Source organism: Dipodomys merriami, unplaced genomic scaffold (assembly GCF_024711535.1).
Source record: "Dipodomys merriami isolate MVZ:Mamm:240054 unplaced genomic scaffold, mDipMer1.0.p SCAF_2, whole genome shotgun sequence".
NCBI classification, from domain to species: Eukaryota; Metazoa; Chordata; class Mammalia; order Rodentia; family Heteromyidae; genus Dipodomys; species Dipodomys merriami.
The window spans coordinates 71,675,941-71,692,163 of NW_027203381.1; the positions used below are offsets into that span (position 1 = coordinate 71,675,941).

Sequence of the window (16,223 nt, forward strand, 5' to 3'; positions counted from 1 at the left end):
TTTGGGCTAGTCCTGGGGCTTGAACTCAGGGCCTGGGCACTGTCCCTGAGCTATTTTTGCTCAGGCTAGTGCTGAGCCATAGTACCACTTCTTTTAAAGTTTTATTGTAAAACTGATGTAAAGAGAGGTGTTACATAAGTAAGGAAATGAGTATATTTCTTTTTGAACTGTATTACCCCCTCCCTCATTTTCTCCCACTCCATCTCCCCCGCTCAAGTTATAAAGTTCATTTCCAATGTAGTGTCTAGTGAGTATCACTGTTTCAGCCTTCTCTCTTCTAAGACTGTCTCATCAGCTTCAGCCAACAGCTTGCTAATCCAGGCTGTCCTGCCTTATCTTAGATTGGATTAGAGACCCAGCTGAGCTGTCTCTCAGTGGTAGGATCCCCAGATGAAGCATCAAAAACTCTTTGGAGCTATCTTCCTGGCACCTGATGTTGGAGTAAGGTAGAGGACTACATGGTAGTTCATTTGAGTGTGTTAGAAATTAGGAAGAGAAGTCGGGCACCGGTAGCTCATGCCTGTAATCCTAACTACTCAGGAGGCTGAGATCTAAGAATCACAGTTCAAAGCCAGCCAGGTCAGGAAAGTCTGTGAGACTCTTATCTCCAATAAACTACTCAGAAAACCAGAAGTGGTACTGTGGCTCAAGAGGTAGAATGCAGGCCTTGAGCTGAAGAACTGAAGGACAGTGCCCATGCCCAGAGTTCAAGCCCCACAATCAACAAAAGAAAAAAAAGAAGAAATTAGGAAGAGAACTATCTGGCCATGGCTCAGCCATGCTTTTCAAGTTTGCTCTTAGGCTGGGCCTGCATGAGTGAGGCTTTCCTGGATGGGAGATTTACTGGCCTGTCAAGGCCAGACAAAGGCTCAAAGCCATTAATGGGTCTCAGCAAGTCTGAGACACAGCCTGCTCAGTCCTAGGGCTGGCAGGATGAGTGCGGCACAATGAGACCCCTGGCATCCTGCCCAAGTCTCTCTCAGGTGGTGTGGGGCAGTGTCTTGCACCATCCTTAGACAGGAAGCTGTTCTTACGTCTTGCAGACCCTTAGGTTCCAGGTCCTCTGGAAGCAAGTACGGACACTGGTTCCTTACTGTCATGGCCAGGACTCCAGCCTCTTCTGAGCTTCCCAGGACCTTGCTCTGTCACCCCCGATCACCCTCTATCACCCTCTGCCTGCCATGAATCCCACTCACCACATCCTAGCCCTGACTACCCAGGTGCTAACTCCAGGCTAAACTTTCCTCTTCTCTGGGATGGGGACACTCACAGCACTATAAGAGTGAGTGAATGGATTCGTGCACTGTCCCTAGAATATAGAAATGCTCAGAAAGTACATGCTGCTTTTATGACAATTGTCCAACTTTTAAACAGGATAAAATATCCTTGGAGTGTTTTTCCACAAGGATCTGCTTGCTATCGTTGTATTTATCTGTCCATTCAAGAAAAGAGAGGATTGTAAGTTCGAGGTCAGCCTAGACTACATAATGAGACCAAGCAAGAGAAGGAAGGAAGGTTGGTTGGGGCCTCATTTCTGTGCCTCCTTGCAAGGCTCTGGCCACAAGGTGGCAGTGTGCAGCAATGTATAGCCCTCCAGTTGTCTTCGAGTGGTGGTTGTTCTGAGAACCACTCTCCTGGAGATAGCTTCCATCTGACAGTTCAGCAGATACTATGCTGCAAGCCAGACAATGGGACTCTTTCTCACCTCTTCAGCCTTTCGTCAAGATTTTGTAATCTTCCAGACACCAGCCCAACACTCTGTGCTAGTACTTTCCATGTTCTGCTTCAATGTCATAGCACTCTGCTCCTGAAATCCGGGCTAGCTCTTACCTGATGCCACTTTCTCCAGGAAGGCTTCCCTAAACACCCCCAGAAAGAGTTCTCAACATCCTGTAGTCCCTTATCTCACTTACCGATCCACCAGTCTTTTCTGTGCACCTGTATTTACTTGTTCAGGCATTGTTCTGGAGGAACTGCAGTAAGCAGCTCAGACAAGAGCCCAGTTTTCTGGTGGCGATGCAGGCAGTGGTTTTATTGCATATGCTGACAAGTGCTGCTAAGAAAATGAGCAGGGGGGCTGGGAAGGTGGCTCAGTGATAGAGCGCTTGCCTTGCATGCATGAGGCCCTGGGTTCAATTCCTCAGCACCACATAAGCAAAAAGAAAAAAGCCAGAAGTGGCGCTGTGGCTCAAGTGGTAGAGTGCTAGCCTTGAGCTGAAGAGCTGAGGGACAGCCCCCAGGCCCAGAGTTCAGGCCCCACAACCGGACCCAAAAAAAGAAAAAAGAAAAGAAAATGAGCAGGGCTTGGGTGTAGTTAACTTGGTGATAAATCCCTTGTCTAACATATGAAAAACCCTGGATTTGATCCTCAGCACCACAAGAGAAAAAGACAAGAAAAGAAATGAAAAGAAAAGAAAATGATCAGGATTCTATCATATTTATAAGATGACTTCTATGTGCTTTGTATGTCCCTCCCCCACAGTATAACCCATACTTTCACTGTATTTGATGTTGGTATAATTTGTGGAGGGGAAGGGAAAAAAACACAAATCGTTTAACTAGGGGTACAGGTGGACCCATTGCAACAATGAGATGTACAAGTCGTTATGTCAAAAAACGAACTTTACAACTTTGGTGGGGGGTCGGGGGGAGGTTCGGGTAGGGGGAGGGGAGGAGTATGGGAAGGGATGGGAAGGGGAAACAAAGAGGAAGCAACAATGCTAGATAAGAAATGTACTCATTATCTTGCCCATGTAATTGTAACTCCTCTGTACAGTATTCTCACAATAAAAAAAATGCTAGAAAAAAAATGAGCAGGATATAGGACTTGAGAAGGGTGGAAGGGGGTACTTCATAAGTCATGTGGTCTAGGAGGCCTGTGAGGCTGATGAGCTCAGATAAGAATGTTTCAGGCAGGTGACAGGTAGGACATCAAGTACAAGGGCCTGGGGTGGAAACAGGGCTGGGTTAATCAAGAAACAGCAAGATGGCCTGCATGGCTGACAGAGGGCAAGAGACATCATACCAAGTCTCTAGGGGTAAAGAAAAAAACATTTCATTCTGACTGTGAAATTGGACTCCGTGTGCGTGCACGCGCATGTGTGCTAGTCCTGGAGTTTGAACTCAGGGCCTGGGCACTGTCCCTGATTTTCTTTGTTCAAGAATAATGCTCTAACACTTGAGCTACAGCGCTACTTCCAGCTTCTTGGTAGTTAATGGAGATAAGAGTCGCACAGACTTTTTCCCAGGCTGACTTTGAACTATAATCCTCAGATCTCAGTCTCCTGAGTAGCTAGGATTATAGGCATGAGACACTGACATCTGGCTGTCATTGAACTCTAATTGCTTGTTTAGTTGTTTGCAGTCTCCCTTCAGGGAGACTATGTATTCTTCATGTGTAAGCATATGTTTGTGCATGTGTGAGCATGTGTGTGTGTGTGCACATGAGCACTTGTAAGCATGTACTCAGTGGCCAAGAAGGCAATGAAGTAATTGCTTTTCCCTGCAGTGCAAGGAGATGGTCCCTTGACTTCCTGGCTTCTCTGGGTCTCAGGGCTCACTGAAGTGTGCAGGAAACCCACAAGTTTGCTCTCAAGAGTAAAATCTCCGCCCCCCATATGATTTCCTTCCTCCCCTAGGAGGGGAAGAAACAAGATCCCAGCCCTAACAAACAGTGCTAGTATGCCCTCTCATCCAAGATGGGGCCTAAAGGATAATTATTACTCCAAACTCCTGCCAAGCCAGAAAGACCTGACACAGCGACAGTTATTCACTATGTTTGAACCAAATCATGGGTAGGGGCTTCATTAGTTAGAATACTTTTCCATTGATTTCCCCCTACAGTATCTTTGTCAAGGCTAAATTCTTTAAGTAACTGTATTTATTAATGAGCTGCCAATTGAACCACTTTTAACAGAGTTTCTTTGCCTAATGATTTGTTTATTTAACTGAAGACACACTGGGCCCGTTAAAGGCACCTAAGGACATAAAGTGTGGGTGAGTTAAAAGAGAAAAACCTAGAACAAAAATAAGATTTAATAAGCATACTAATTAGAGTATTTGTTTTGACGAAGAGTCTCTGATGAAGACAACAGGGATCCAGCCAGGCACCCAACATGAAACACATATGAGGCCCAGGCCATTTCCAGATCAGCACGAGCATGGAGGGCTGGCTCTGAGCCACCTGCTTTGCTCCTTCCAAGTTATGCCCAGGTGCTGTGGATGCTTTACAATCTGTCCAGTCAGCCAAAGGCATGGACTCCCCTCAGTAAGAACTATGAACACTGACATTTTTTTCCTATGCCCATACTTGGACTTGAACTCAGGGCCTTGTACTCTCACTTGGCTTTTTCACTCAAGGCTGGCATTCTACCATTTGAACTATAGTTCTACTTTTGGCTTTTAGATGGCTAATTGGAATAAGAATCTTACAGATGTTCCTGCCCAGACTGACTTCAAACCTCAGTCCTTATATATCAGCTCCTAAGTAGCTGGAATTTTAATGTGAGGCACTGGCACTTGGATTGACAACTTTTTTAATCCTTATTTTGGCTAAAGATAAATATATTAAAGGAGGAGAGCAAGCACTGATTTAAACTTGCCTTTAAAAAATATATACTAAGAACCTTAGCCCACACAAAACATCTGTCTGCCATCAATTTAATCTCTAAGTAGTCAAGCAGTCTATTAAATGTTAAGACAACATGTAACTGATATTTTTGTTTATACAGGCTGAGGCCAGGGTAGGCTTTGTGTCACACGCTGGCCCTTCTCATTACGAGAGTTGTGGTTATAGATGAACCCATGTGGGCACAGAACCTAGAACTGGAGCCTCACGTTACTAATTGGACAATTATAGAGACACTCACTGTCTAATTCTACAGCCATAGTGGGTCAAGCTACCATTTTCTGGCTTGGAGAACTTGGTAAAGAATGCTGTTGGGCATGTATCCTTGTTTTCCTGATGGTGATGGAGAGTGTGGTTTCCAGGCCTCATTGGCAGGGGACATTGGGTGGTTTGGATGCAATGCCTTTCTGTTAGGCCCATTATAACTTCTAAGACCATAAGAAGGCTGTGGTTGCCATGAGCTCTGCCTCCCATCAAGCAACCCCATCATTACTGATTGGAGATCTTTTGGGAGATGTAACACGTCGTGTTCTTTTCATTCTTGCCTGCACATTTCTCTTCCTACTTAATTCTTAGTTTCAAGAGAATTCAATGGGAGAGAAGGCCAAAGGAGAGCCAGGCTATGGGAGGAAGAATAGTTTTCTGTGTTTGTAAGTCCATAAATGTACCCCTTTTGCTGACTTTCCAAGAAGGCTCTGTTGGTTATGAGACAGAGTTTTGTTGAAAGGAAATTTGGATACCTCCCTGGGGATGTATAGCTTGCCAAGTGCCCTGGAAAAGGGAATTTGGGAAGGGGCTGAGTTGCTCTTCAGCTGAACGGAAGGAGCCTGCCTTTAATAAGTCCTGGCATTTTGGAAAAAGAGGAGGCTGGTCCTGGATTTCTGGAACACACTGGACTCTTAGCACCAAATAAAGAGGGGAAGATTGATTTCTAGAGTGCCCTCCCCCATTTGATGATTTATTCAACTTCCATAGGATAACAGGGTATGTGAGGAAGCAGATTTGCTGTTAGAAGGGGTTTCATTTTGGCATTAGTAACCCAGGAAAATGGCTCATGTTCAAAGACTGAAGAGAATCTTCAGTAGATCCAAGATAAAGACAAGCACCTGTGTTGAATGTGAATTTGGATCCATAAATGTGGGGCTTCAGAAGCAGCAAGTTGACAGGCAGAAGTTGTCCAGTAGAATAAAACAGGCTTTTAAGGAGAATTTAAGAATTGAGATTTTTTTTCCCTTGTTACACTCATAAAGAGAAAAGGGAAGGCTGGGAGGAAAGAGAGTTATTGTAGCATACAGGGAGACACCGCTTAGGCGCAGCCATAGGACAGAGGCTACAGGAGGTTCTGAATGTCAGGTCTAAGAGGAGCAAATTCCCCATTCACGGCTGGTGTACGAGGAACTGGTGAGACTGATTATTGTATTAGAATAAATATAATAAGTAACATGTTTCTCCCAGTGTGTGTGGATATTTAAAGCTTCCTCTAAGTAAGATGTTTCCAGCCAGATGTCACTGGCTCACACCTGTAATCCTAGATGCTTAGGAGGCTGAGATCTGAGGACCAGGACTTGAAGCCAGCATGGGCAGAAAAAGTCTGTGAAACTCTTAGCTCCAATTAATCACCAAGGAAGTGGCGCTGTAGCTCAAGTGGTAGAGCGCTCACCTTGAGTTGAAGAGTTGAGGGACAATGCCCAGGCCCAGAGTTCAAGCCCCACGACCGACAAAAAAAAAACAAACAAACAATTAATCACCAAAAATCTGGAAGTGAAGTTATGGCTCCAGTGGTAGAGTGCTAGCCTTGAGTGGAAAAAGCTAAAGAATAGTGCCCAGGCCCTAAGTTTAAACCCTAGTATGAGCACCAAAACACAAAACCTTTCCAAAATGTCATATTGCCTTTATTTTTAAACTAAAACCACTGTGAACTAGTGTTGTGTTTTTTAAAAGGCACATTGTTTCAAGAGGAAAAAGTTTAATGTTTTGAAAAACTGGCTTTACTTAAATTTCATAATGATTATAGTTTTGAAGTAACTACAGGTAAAAAATAAATAAATAAATAAAAGCTCAGAGAGGTTAAGTCATCTGCCAGCAGTAGCCCAGCCAATGGGCAGCAGAACCCAGCCTCTAAGTCATGCAGAACTGACCTCTCAAAATCATTTGTTTGATGCTTTGGCTGTGCTAGAGCAAAAAAAAAAAAAAAATGTATTGTTTAATGATTAGGAACTGTCTTAATAAACAATTTCCAATGAGTCCAAAATTAGAACAAAAATAGCCAGAGAGGAAAAACTGTGGATCAGTAAGATCATAAAATGTGTGTGTGTGTGTGTGTGTGTGTGCACGTGTGAACACACACACTCTTTTCCCACCTTCCCACTTTTGTTTCTTCACTCTCTCGTCTTCTCTTTCTCTCCCTCCCCTCCCGAAATCTCCTTCCCCCCCCCCTTACTCTCTCCCCTCTCCTCCCTTCTCCTCTCTTCTCCCATCCTCTCCCTCTCTCCTCTCCTCTCCCTGGATTTATCTCTTCCTTCTCTTTCCTTTCTCAAGTCCTAGCATTAACTACCTAGTACCTTAATGTATGCAGTACCATGTTCACAAGGCCATGAACTGCTTTATGAGAAGTGTATTCTTCAGCTTAGTTATTTTCCTTTCTATGAAGGATGGGCCTGAGCCTTTCCCTTCTCTCAAATGGAAAGTGGCAGTCATCTTAGTGACAGAGACACTGAGTGACTATAGAGCCATCAGCAGTACCAAGCCCCAGAGCAACAGATAATTCACTTTAGATCTTTAGTCCTAGGTCAATAAGTAGAGGAGACCGCTCTTTTGTGCTCCAGAGTTACACAAAGTGTTTCTCTGGGCTGGCTCTCAGCAGAGAGCAGGGTACAACACTGTGGGAAAAGCCTGGGATATATTTGGTCTGTGCCCCTTGGAGCTGGGTAGCTAGTCTGTCACCGGGTCCCACAACTCTCCCTTGCTGTTTATGTGTCCTTAAGGCCAGTGCTTACCTCCTCAGATGAGGAAGGCACAGGATCCCCAAAACAGCACTGCTGGGGGCCTCTGGCATCCAAACATGGCCTCCTGCTACCTCTACCAGGCCCTTGATCCAGCACTGGGTAAGACCAAAGGGAACAGACTACCCTAGACTTGCACATTCTGGGCTAACTGGTGGCCCTGGGCGAGAATGCAATGACAGAAAGCTCTCTCTGGATTTCAATAACTTGCCTTTGCTCTCAGCAGGGCAGAGAAAGCACCCAGACCAGAATGCAGCCAGCCGTGTCCCTCAGCCCTGCTGGTCTCTGCAGCCCCCAGAGGCACAGAGAGGCTGCCTTCCTTCACAGACCCAGCTCTGCTGTGGAATGGGAGAAATGTTTTTCTAACTTAATCTCAATAGCAGCTGTTAAATTCCTTCTCTGTGGCTAAATGTGAATGTCTTGCTTTAGGAAACTTGTCTCCTTGTAGTTATTATCAGGTTAAATACCCAGTCTAAAACTTCAGTAGGGACATCATGCCTAGAAATGTATATCTATAATCCCAGCTATTCAGAGGGCAGAAATAGGGTTGTAGTGTGGGATCTCAGTGAACCCAGGCAAAAGTCTAAGTCCCTATCTGAAAAAATAAACTTACTTGAATCATACTTTTGTATGATTCTTGCCTAACAAGACCCTGGTTCAAACCCCAGTACCTCCAAAAATCACAGGCAGTAGAGCCAGGCAAGTCAAAGCCAATTTGTTTTTATACTTATTATGTGCTAGATAATGCACTGGCTGTTTTATGTGTTATTGCTTTTAATTATCTCAAGGCCCTACTATATTATGTATACAGTATTTATTACATTTGTCAGCACTGTGTTATCACCAATAATTGAAGCTAACTATATAATCACTTTAGAGTACAGAACACTTAGGCTGGGGAGGGGGGAGAAAACTTGCTTCAGATCACATGACTACAGCCATGAGTTCAGAACACCAGTTTGCTCCCTCCTCCCCATTTCTCTTGCAGTACTGTGGTTTGAACACAGTACCTTGTTCTTGCTAGGCAAGCACTCTGCCAATTGAACCACACCTCCAGCTCTTCCCCTATCTCTTCTTATTTCACCTAAGTCCATGCAAGTGTGAACATAAACTGATGCAGAGCTTATAGGACACAGATGAGTTGGTATGACCTGTTTGACTTTGGAAAGAAATTAAATACATGCACACAGAGGAAGAACCTATGAATGATATTCTTGATAACAAATGTAATGATCCTTGACTTATGATGGCTCAAGTTATGATCTTCAACCTTATGATGGTGCGAAATCAGTACACCTCTAATGAAACCTATGCCCCCTGTTTTGAATTTTGATCATTCTCTTGACTAGCATATTAGGGCAGTGGTGGCAAATGACAGATACCTCCCAGCCTTGTGATTCTGAGGGTAAACCGCAGATCTGCTAGTTTGGGCTGTGTGGTCAAGCAATGGGTTGATAGAAGCAGCCCAGGTATTTTCCCATGTGGTTCTTTCAGCTGATGATGAGTTTATAGGAACATAGTCTCACTGTGAGTCAAAGGGGGCCTGTGGTTGCACATGGTAGTTCATATATAATCTCCAAACCTCCCCCAAGGTCTGGGATGGCAGGACCTTTAGAGACTGATGAGGTCGTAGAGTTTCAAGAGGAGGGAGGGGCTTTTCAAGGCTAACCCCAGATCCAAGATTTCAGCATAGCCCAACTGTCTCCCCTGCAGCTCAGGCAGATATGGGTGTTCATGGACCCAGCAAACTCCCATATGGGATGGGGACAGCGGCTCCCAGGCCAATCTCTCCCACATATTTCTCACTTCATCCAGTGGCTCAAGGAAATGTATGTAGGGTTTTAGATCCCAGAGGCTGGAACCCACAGAGAGACTCAGCTTTGGGAAGAACCAAGAGAAGGCTGCATCTGCATACCAACTGCCACCGGCTTTGAAGGACATGAGCTGCAGTTTGGATGTTTCCACAACACCTAGGAATTTGAGTCCATCTGTGCAGAACTCTATGAGGCTGGAGCCTCGGCTGGAAGCAAAGAGGCAGGAACAGGGCAGTCCTCTGGAGAGATGAAAACATTTTGTCCTCAAGCCTTCTCCATCTGTGCAAGACAGGAAATTCCGCAATTCTCCCGAGGCAGCCAGCTTTCTCGACCACTGCAGTCCACTGAGGATGGATCTGTGCATTTCCAATACTGGGCCCCCTAAGCCCACTCCCAAGGCTGCCCTGTCAAAGAGCAATGCCTGAGGTTGGTATGTGGGAGAGTTTCATATCATGGCCCGGGACACCAGGGGCTCAGCCATCCTAATTGCACCTGTTTTGGAGAAGTATCTTCCTCCCCCAGGGTTCTCCTGGCCTCTTGAGGCAGCTTTCCCAGACTCTCCCTTTCTTTCCCCCTCTCCCCCTTTCTACATTTTCAGAGGCTGGGCTGGAAGAGCTTTGCAATTGTTTTCAGTGGTTGCAAATAAAAAATTCAGCGGCATGTTTGGCATTAAACCAAGGCTCCCGCTTCCTGGAGAAGGTGTGGTGTTTGATTCCCAAGATTTTTGAGAACCCAAGATCAACAGTCCTTATCTCTGAAAACTTCGATATTAAGTTAGAAATATCCTGTGAGTCTGTATCCTGTTACTGTAACAAAATCTCCAGGGCTGGATAATTTGTAAAGAAATGAGGTTCACTTTGGCTCATAGTTACGAAGGCCACAGAGCATGCATGGCACTGGCATCAGCTTCAGGTGAGGGCATTCTGTGGTATCATGTCATGACAGGAAGGGGTAGTGGTTCCATGCAGAAGAAGGGCACGTGTGAGAAAGACTGAGAGAAGTGCTAGGCTCACTTAAAACAATTCATTCTCATGGTAATTAATCCCACTGTGCAAGACCCAACTCCCCCTCCCCTGTCCCTCCCTCCCTCCCTCCCAATACTAGGATATGAAGTCAGGACCTTGTATTTACTAGAAGTTTCTGTACCACTTTATTTTTCAGATAGACTCTTTCTCACTTTTGCTTGGGGGAACTAGCTTCAAACCATGATTCTTCAGATCTCCACATACCAAGTAGCTCAGCTTACAGGCATGAACCATTGTTCCTGATCCAAGACCCAGCTTTGAGAGAGGATGAAGCAGTATCCAAATAACCATACTCAGTTTTTGAGGAAGACAATATACAATAATCACTTCATGAAGCTGGTGGCCAGCCCTGTAGCATTATTTGAGAAAAGGTCTTTGAAACCCAGGCTAGGCTTGAACTTGTGATTCTTCTGCTCCAGACTTCCAAGTGCTGGATTACAAGTGTGTGGCACTATTTTATTTTTAAAAATAAAAATAGGCAATGGTAACTCACACCTGTCCGTAATCCTAGCTTCTCAAGAGGCTATGATCTGAAAAGCAGAAGTTGGGGGGAGGGAGGAAGAGGAGAAGGAAGAGGAGGAGGAGAAGGAGGAGGAGAAGGAGGAGAAGGAGGAGGAGGAGGAGGAGAAGGAGAAGGAGGAGGAGGAGGAGAGGAAAAGAAGAAAATGAGGCCTGAGGTTCATGACTCAAGTAGCATCGTGTTTGAGGCCCTAAGTTCAACCTACAATGCCACTGAAGGAGAGGAAGAGGGAGGAGAAAGAGAAGGAAAATGAGAAGGTGAAGTTGTTTGGGATATATTTTGGTATGTTCAATACCTTAGGTTCGTCCCCAGCACTGATGGGAGGAAGAGAAGGGAAAGATGAGAAGAAAAAGGAAGGAGCAAAAGGCAGAAGAAAGAAGAATTTCCTTATTTTTCTCTGTGCATGGTACACACAGATCATCACCTAGAAGTTGAAGAAGAAAATTGGTTGCCTTGGGGAAAGGCTTGATGGTGGGGAAACAGGGTGGGAGGGAGACTCTTTGGCCCCCTTTGAACTTGCTGCCATGTGAGAGTGACCACTTACTCATAAAGGTAAATATGGGAAGGAAACTCTCATAAGACACCAGCTTCCCCAAACCCAGGTTCACTTGAGGAGCCCAAGCCTAGTGTGGGCTCCATACAGAATCATTGTTCTTCCCCTATTGCCAAACAGAGTTAGGGGATACATTTTCTTCCTGAAGATCTCCAGAACCTCCAAACTCTCATCTGTTCACCAGAACTGAGCCTCAGCACAGCTGTGTCCCAAGTGTCATTGAGGCTGTTGAATGCATGAGTGCATGAAGCAATGCTCACACCAGGTTCTATTGTCCCCACACAGAAAAGAAGAGTGAGGGGAAGAGGAAGCACTTTCTGCCCCTGGGTTCCAGCAAGTCTGTCGCACCCATCTTCCTGCAGGGCCTTTCCGACCTCAAAGTCATGGATGGAAGCCAAGTCACCATGACAGTCCAGGTGTCAGGTCTGTTTCTCTCCTCTGTTCACATTTGCAATTTTCGAACTGTTCCCTAAAGAGCTACTTGGATCACTGATCCAAAATCAGCGTGGAACTGCCAGACAATGGACCCAAAGAAGTAGGGTCTCCTGGCCTGTCTCTTCTCTCTGGGTAGGACTTTATATATTCAAGGTGAAAGGGTCTAGAGGAAGAAGATGGCTGGAGCTAGTGGGGAGAGGGATTAAAGAGAAAAGCATGTAGCCAGCGCAGTTGGAGGGTTTGAAGCTAGTTCTTACCTAGATTGTGTGAGAACTTCCCAAAACTCACAGAAGATAGTCTCAGTTGCTTTTTTCAAGTTTTAAGGTGAAAGGATAGAGCAGAGGGTCTTCTAAAGCAGGCAAATGAGATCAGATAGTTCACGCCTCACTATGAGTTCTCCCTTTTAGGCTGGAGGTGAGCAGGGAAAGCTCTGGAAGCTCCTGGCTCAGCACTGGTGGCCTGGGGGAGCAGACAAAGGTGTGGTCACATGCACCCATGGTTTTCAGCTCCTGCTCAGTGCTTCTGACAGGTTGCAGGTCATTTTTCTGGTTGCTTGGTTCCTCTTCAACTGCAGGCAATAAAGACGAGCTATGAGAGAACTTGTGGACTTACCTAGAATGGATTCTAGGATGGCCCCGCATTCCTGCAGGCTGGAGGCCATCCTGTGACACCCCTGGCAGTGACTGAGTCCCTTCCCCTGTCCTCCCTTATCATGCCTCACTGAGTCCTCCAGATGGAAGTGTCAGAGTTGTTCTGTACTTAGTCTCCAGGCATGTGACCTCTACTCTTTTAAAACTCTCCAGAGCCTGAAGCCCTGAGCCTATCTTCTGTAACATGCCTCCACTTACCTGGAAGCAGAGCCTAATGGTTAGCTCTGACATCAGAGCAAACCCTCAATGGTGGCCATTGCTTGATGCCCCTTTACATTCTAGAAAAGCAGACTGGTAAAACCTGTCAGTGCTAGCCACCAGGTACCACAAGCTGATGCCCTGGAACCACAATCCATATGCAGCAAAACAAAAAATGCCAGCTGTCCTCTTTCCAGTGATGGCCTGGAGGGGAGTTGCCATGAGGCTCTGCTTGCTGCCTGGCTTGGGGTGGGGTGGGGGGACGCACGCAGAGCGTATCACTGTGTGAGGTAGAGCAGGGACAGGTGCAGTTTGAACCCACTAGTCAGTTACCAGGATGATGGAGACATCAGCATTATAATTGTAAAAGCCATCCTTCCCTGCTTTTCTTTTTCATCCCTGAAATTATATTTTCACTGCTGTCTTTCTGGTGTCTCCAATCTGTTGTTTAATAGTCATGACGACTCTGTCCAGGGTATGTTTTCTCTGGACTAAATGTCATTCTATTGGATAGCTCAGGAAGGTGAGGGGGTGACTCATTTAGTCTTCCAACAGTCCCATGAGTGGATCATGGGATCCCCACTGTGCAGGTCGGGAGACAGAAACCTGCAGTTTGGAAGTATTTAGTAGAATTCTATAAACCTGAGATGCACAGTGGCAGCTGGCCAGGGAAGTTCCTCCCTGACAGTGGCTCTGCCCACCTTTTTTGGTTCAGGGAACCCGCCCCCAGAGGTCATCTGGTTTCACAACGGTAGTGAGATCCAGGAGTCAGAGGACTTCCACTTTGAACAGAGGGGCGCCCAGCACAGCCTTTGCATTCAGGAGGTCTTCCCGGAGGACACGGGCACGTACACCTGTGAGGCTTGGAACAGCGTTGGGGAGGTCCGCAGCCAGGCTGTTCTCACGGTGCAAGGTGAGCCCCAGGCCTCCAGCGGGAGGATGAGGGTGCTTCTGGGGGCCCCTGCTCAATGCAATTTGGAGAGGAGGAAGCCAATGGAAGCTGATTGGGTCCACTCAGCTTCAGAAGAAGCTCCTTATCTGCAGTTCAGCTCAGCAGCCTACCCTACCAGCTTTGTGAAGTCCCTGCACACACTGGGCTATGGGTGACAAGCTGCATAGAACGTTAAGAGGGAAACTGGCAATGCACTTAACTGGGCAATGACAGTTTGGGGGTGAGTTATGGGTATATGTGTTCTTGCATGTAGAGAGCTTGTACTTAAGAAGGAAGAAGAGCTAATCACACACACACACACACACACACACACACACACACACACAAAACACACACACACACACACACACACACACACACACACACACCTCCTACTCATACCTCTGATGCAAACCATTACCACCCAGCACACGTGTTCCCTTCCTTCTGGCTCTCTCCCCTTGCTGTGGATGTAAAGCTTTATATTAATATTACCCTTACAGAAGGTAAGAGTTGCAGAGTGTTTCTCAGCCAGCTGCTCTTTGGGTAGCAAGCTTCTCACAGCCCCATGCAGCATGGGATGGGTGCTCTGTGCTGAAGGGCTGCCCTCTCTAGCTTTCCCCTTTGTCAACTTCCAGAGCCCCATGATGGCACCCAGCCCTGGTTCATCAGCAAGCCTCGCTCAGTGACAGCCTCCCTGGGCCAGAGTGTCCTCATCTCCTGTGCCATAGCTGGTGACCCCTTCCCCACTGTGCACTGGCTCCGCGATGGCAAAGTTCTCTCCAAGGACAATGGCCACTTTGAGGTGTTACAGAATGAGGATGTGTTCACCCTGGTTCTAAAGAACGTCCAGCCCTGGCATGCTGGCCAGTATGAAATCCTGCTCAAGTGAGTCTGCATATCTTGACAGCCTCCTGTATCCCCTTACCCCCACCTCCAATTCCTGCTACCCTAACCTGGGACTGGGCGGTCAGATGAAGCTCAAGTAAATATAGGGATTGAATTCAAGGTAAATCAGGTGCAGGCTCAGTATAGCTAATGAGCCTTTGTTTCTTCCACTTGAGAAGCACATGTGTTCACAGAGGACCCACCATCTGAGCTCAATTCTCCAGAAGCCTCTGTCATACCAGATTCTGGATTTTGCACATCATGTAGTATGATGGGCAATGTAAAAGAGGGAGGGAGGGATTAAAGGTAGAAATGCAGGCGGATCCATGGAATGTATCAGACACACGTTGCTGTGCAACAAACTGCCCCAAAATTTAGCAGCTTGAAGCAACAAATAATTATTACCTCATGGTTTCTATAGGCTGGTGTATTATTCTGTTTCTTGTTAATATAATCACATACCTGAGGTTGGATAATTTTATAATGAAAAGAGGTTTATTAAGCTTATCATTTTAGCGGTCTAAGGTTAGGGGCTCTATCTGGTGGTGTTTTTTTTTTTTTGCTGGCTGAATCTTGGGGTACAGAGGATGTCAGAAGGCATGCATGTTTTCTGATATCTCTCACCTTGTATAGCCATTCAATTATAGGGGTTCCACTTTGATGGCTTTATCTAAGCTCCTTCCAAAGGCTGTACCTACAAACAACAAATTGGATTAAGTTTTCACCCTCTTAATAACTCCCAGTAGAGATTAAGTTCCAAAACATGAAACCTTGGGCACACTCAAATCATATCCACACATGGCAGCTGGGAGCTGCAAACTTCTTAGCAGCATGTTTTTTTTTTTTTTCTTGTTAAGTGGCAGCAGAGACTCAGAAACTGAGTCTCAAAGGCTCAACTGAGATTCGAAGGCCCACTTCCAAGAGGGCTCACACCTGTGTTGTGGCTGGAGGCCTTGGCTCTTTGTTCAGTGTCCTCCCCACACGGCTTCAGTGTCTTCATGACATGGCCGCAGCTTACCTAAGAGGTAGTGATCTAAGAGCAAGCACAAATCTGAACAGGCAAGGCCTTTTGTGACCTAACTTTAGACGTCCTACACCTCCCATCCACCATTCCCTGTTGGGAGTGAGCTGGTAAGTGCAGCCCACATTCAGGGAGATAAGAATTAAGATCCATCTCATGGAGAGAGGAGTGTCAAAGATAATAGACATTTAAAAACCATCATAAGGAGCTTACATTTTTCTGTTTTACCTTTAAAATACCCCAACTGTTTATTGTTTGTTTGGTGCTAGTCCTCAGGCTTGAACTCTGGGCCTAGACACTCTCCCTAAGCTTTTTTGCTCAAGGCTAGTGTTCTACCACATGAACCACAGTTCCACTTCCAGCTTTTTGATGCTTAATTGGAGGTAAAAGTCTTGCAGACTTTCTTTCCCAGGCTGGATTCAAACCTCAGTCCTTAGATTTCAGCCTCCTGAGTCCAACACTTAAAATTCTATACTAATCCTAGATTGGTGGAGACAGAATGCCTTCTCTGCCCTAGGCTTGGTGAAGAGCTCCTGTCTACACCTGGATCTGCCATGTC

At 46.0% G+C, this 16,223-nt stretch overlaps 1 protein-coding gene across 8 annotated transcripts in view; it reads left to right on the forward strand.

Moving 5' to 3' along the window:
* Mylk (myosin light chain kinase) overlaps positions 1–16,223 on the forward strand; it is a 196,211-nt gene that overhangs the window by 87,855 nt on the left and 92,133 nt on the right. For all 8 annotated transcript variants that reach the window (XM_070030043.1, XM_070030045.1, XM_070030047.1 and 5 more), the window contains 3 exons: positions 11,827–11,964; positions 13,540–13,737; positions 14,394–14,643. In XM_070030043.1, coding sequence (XP_069886144.1) covers positions 11,827–11,964; positions 13,540–13,737; positions 14,394–14,643 — 586 coding nt within the window. The remainder of the gene's footprint in view (positions 1–11,826; positions 11,965–13,539; positions 13,738–14,393; positions 14,644–16,223) is intronic.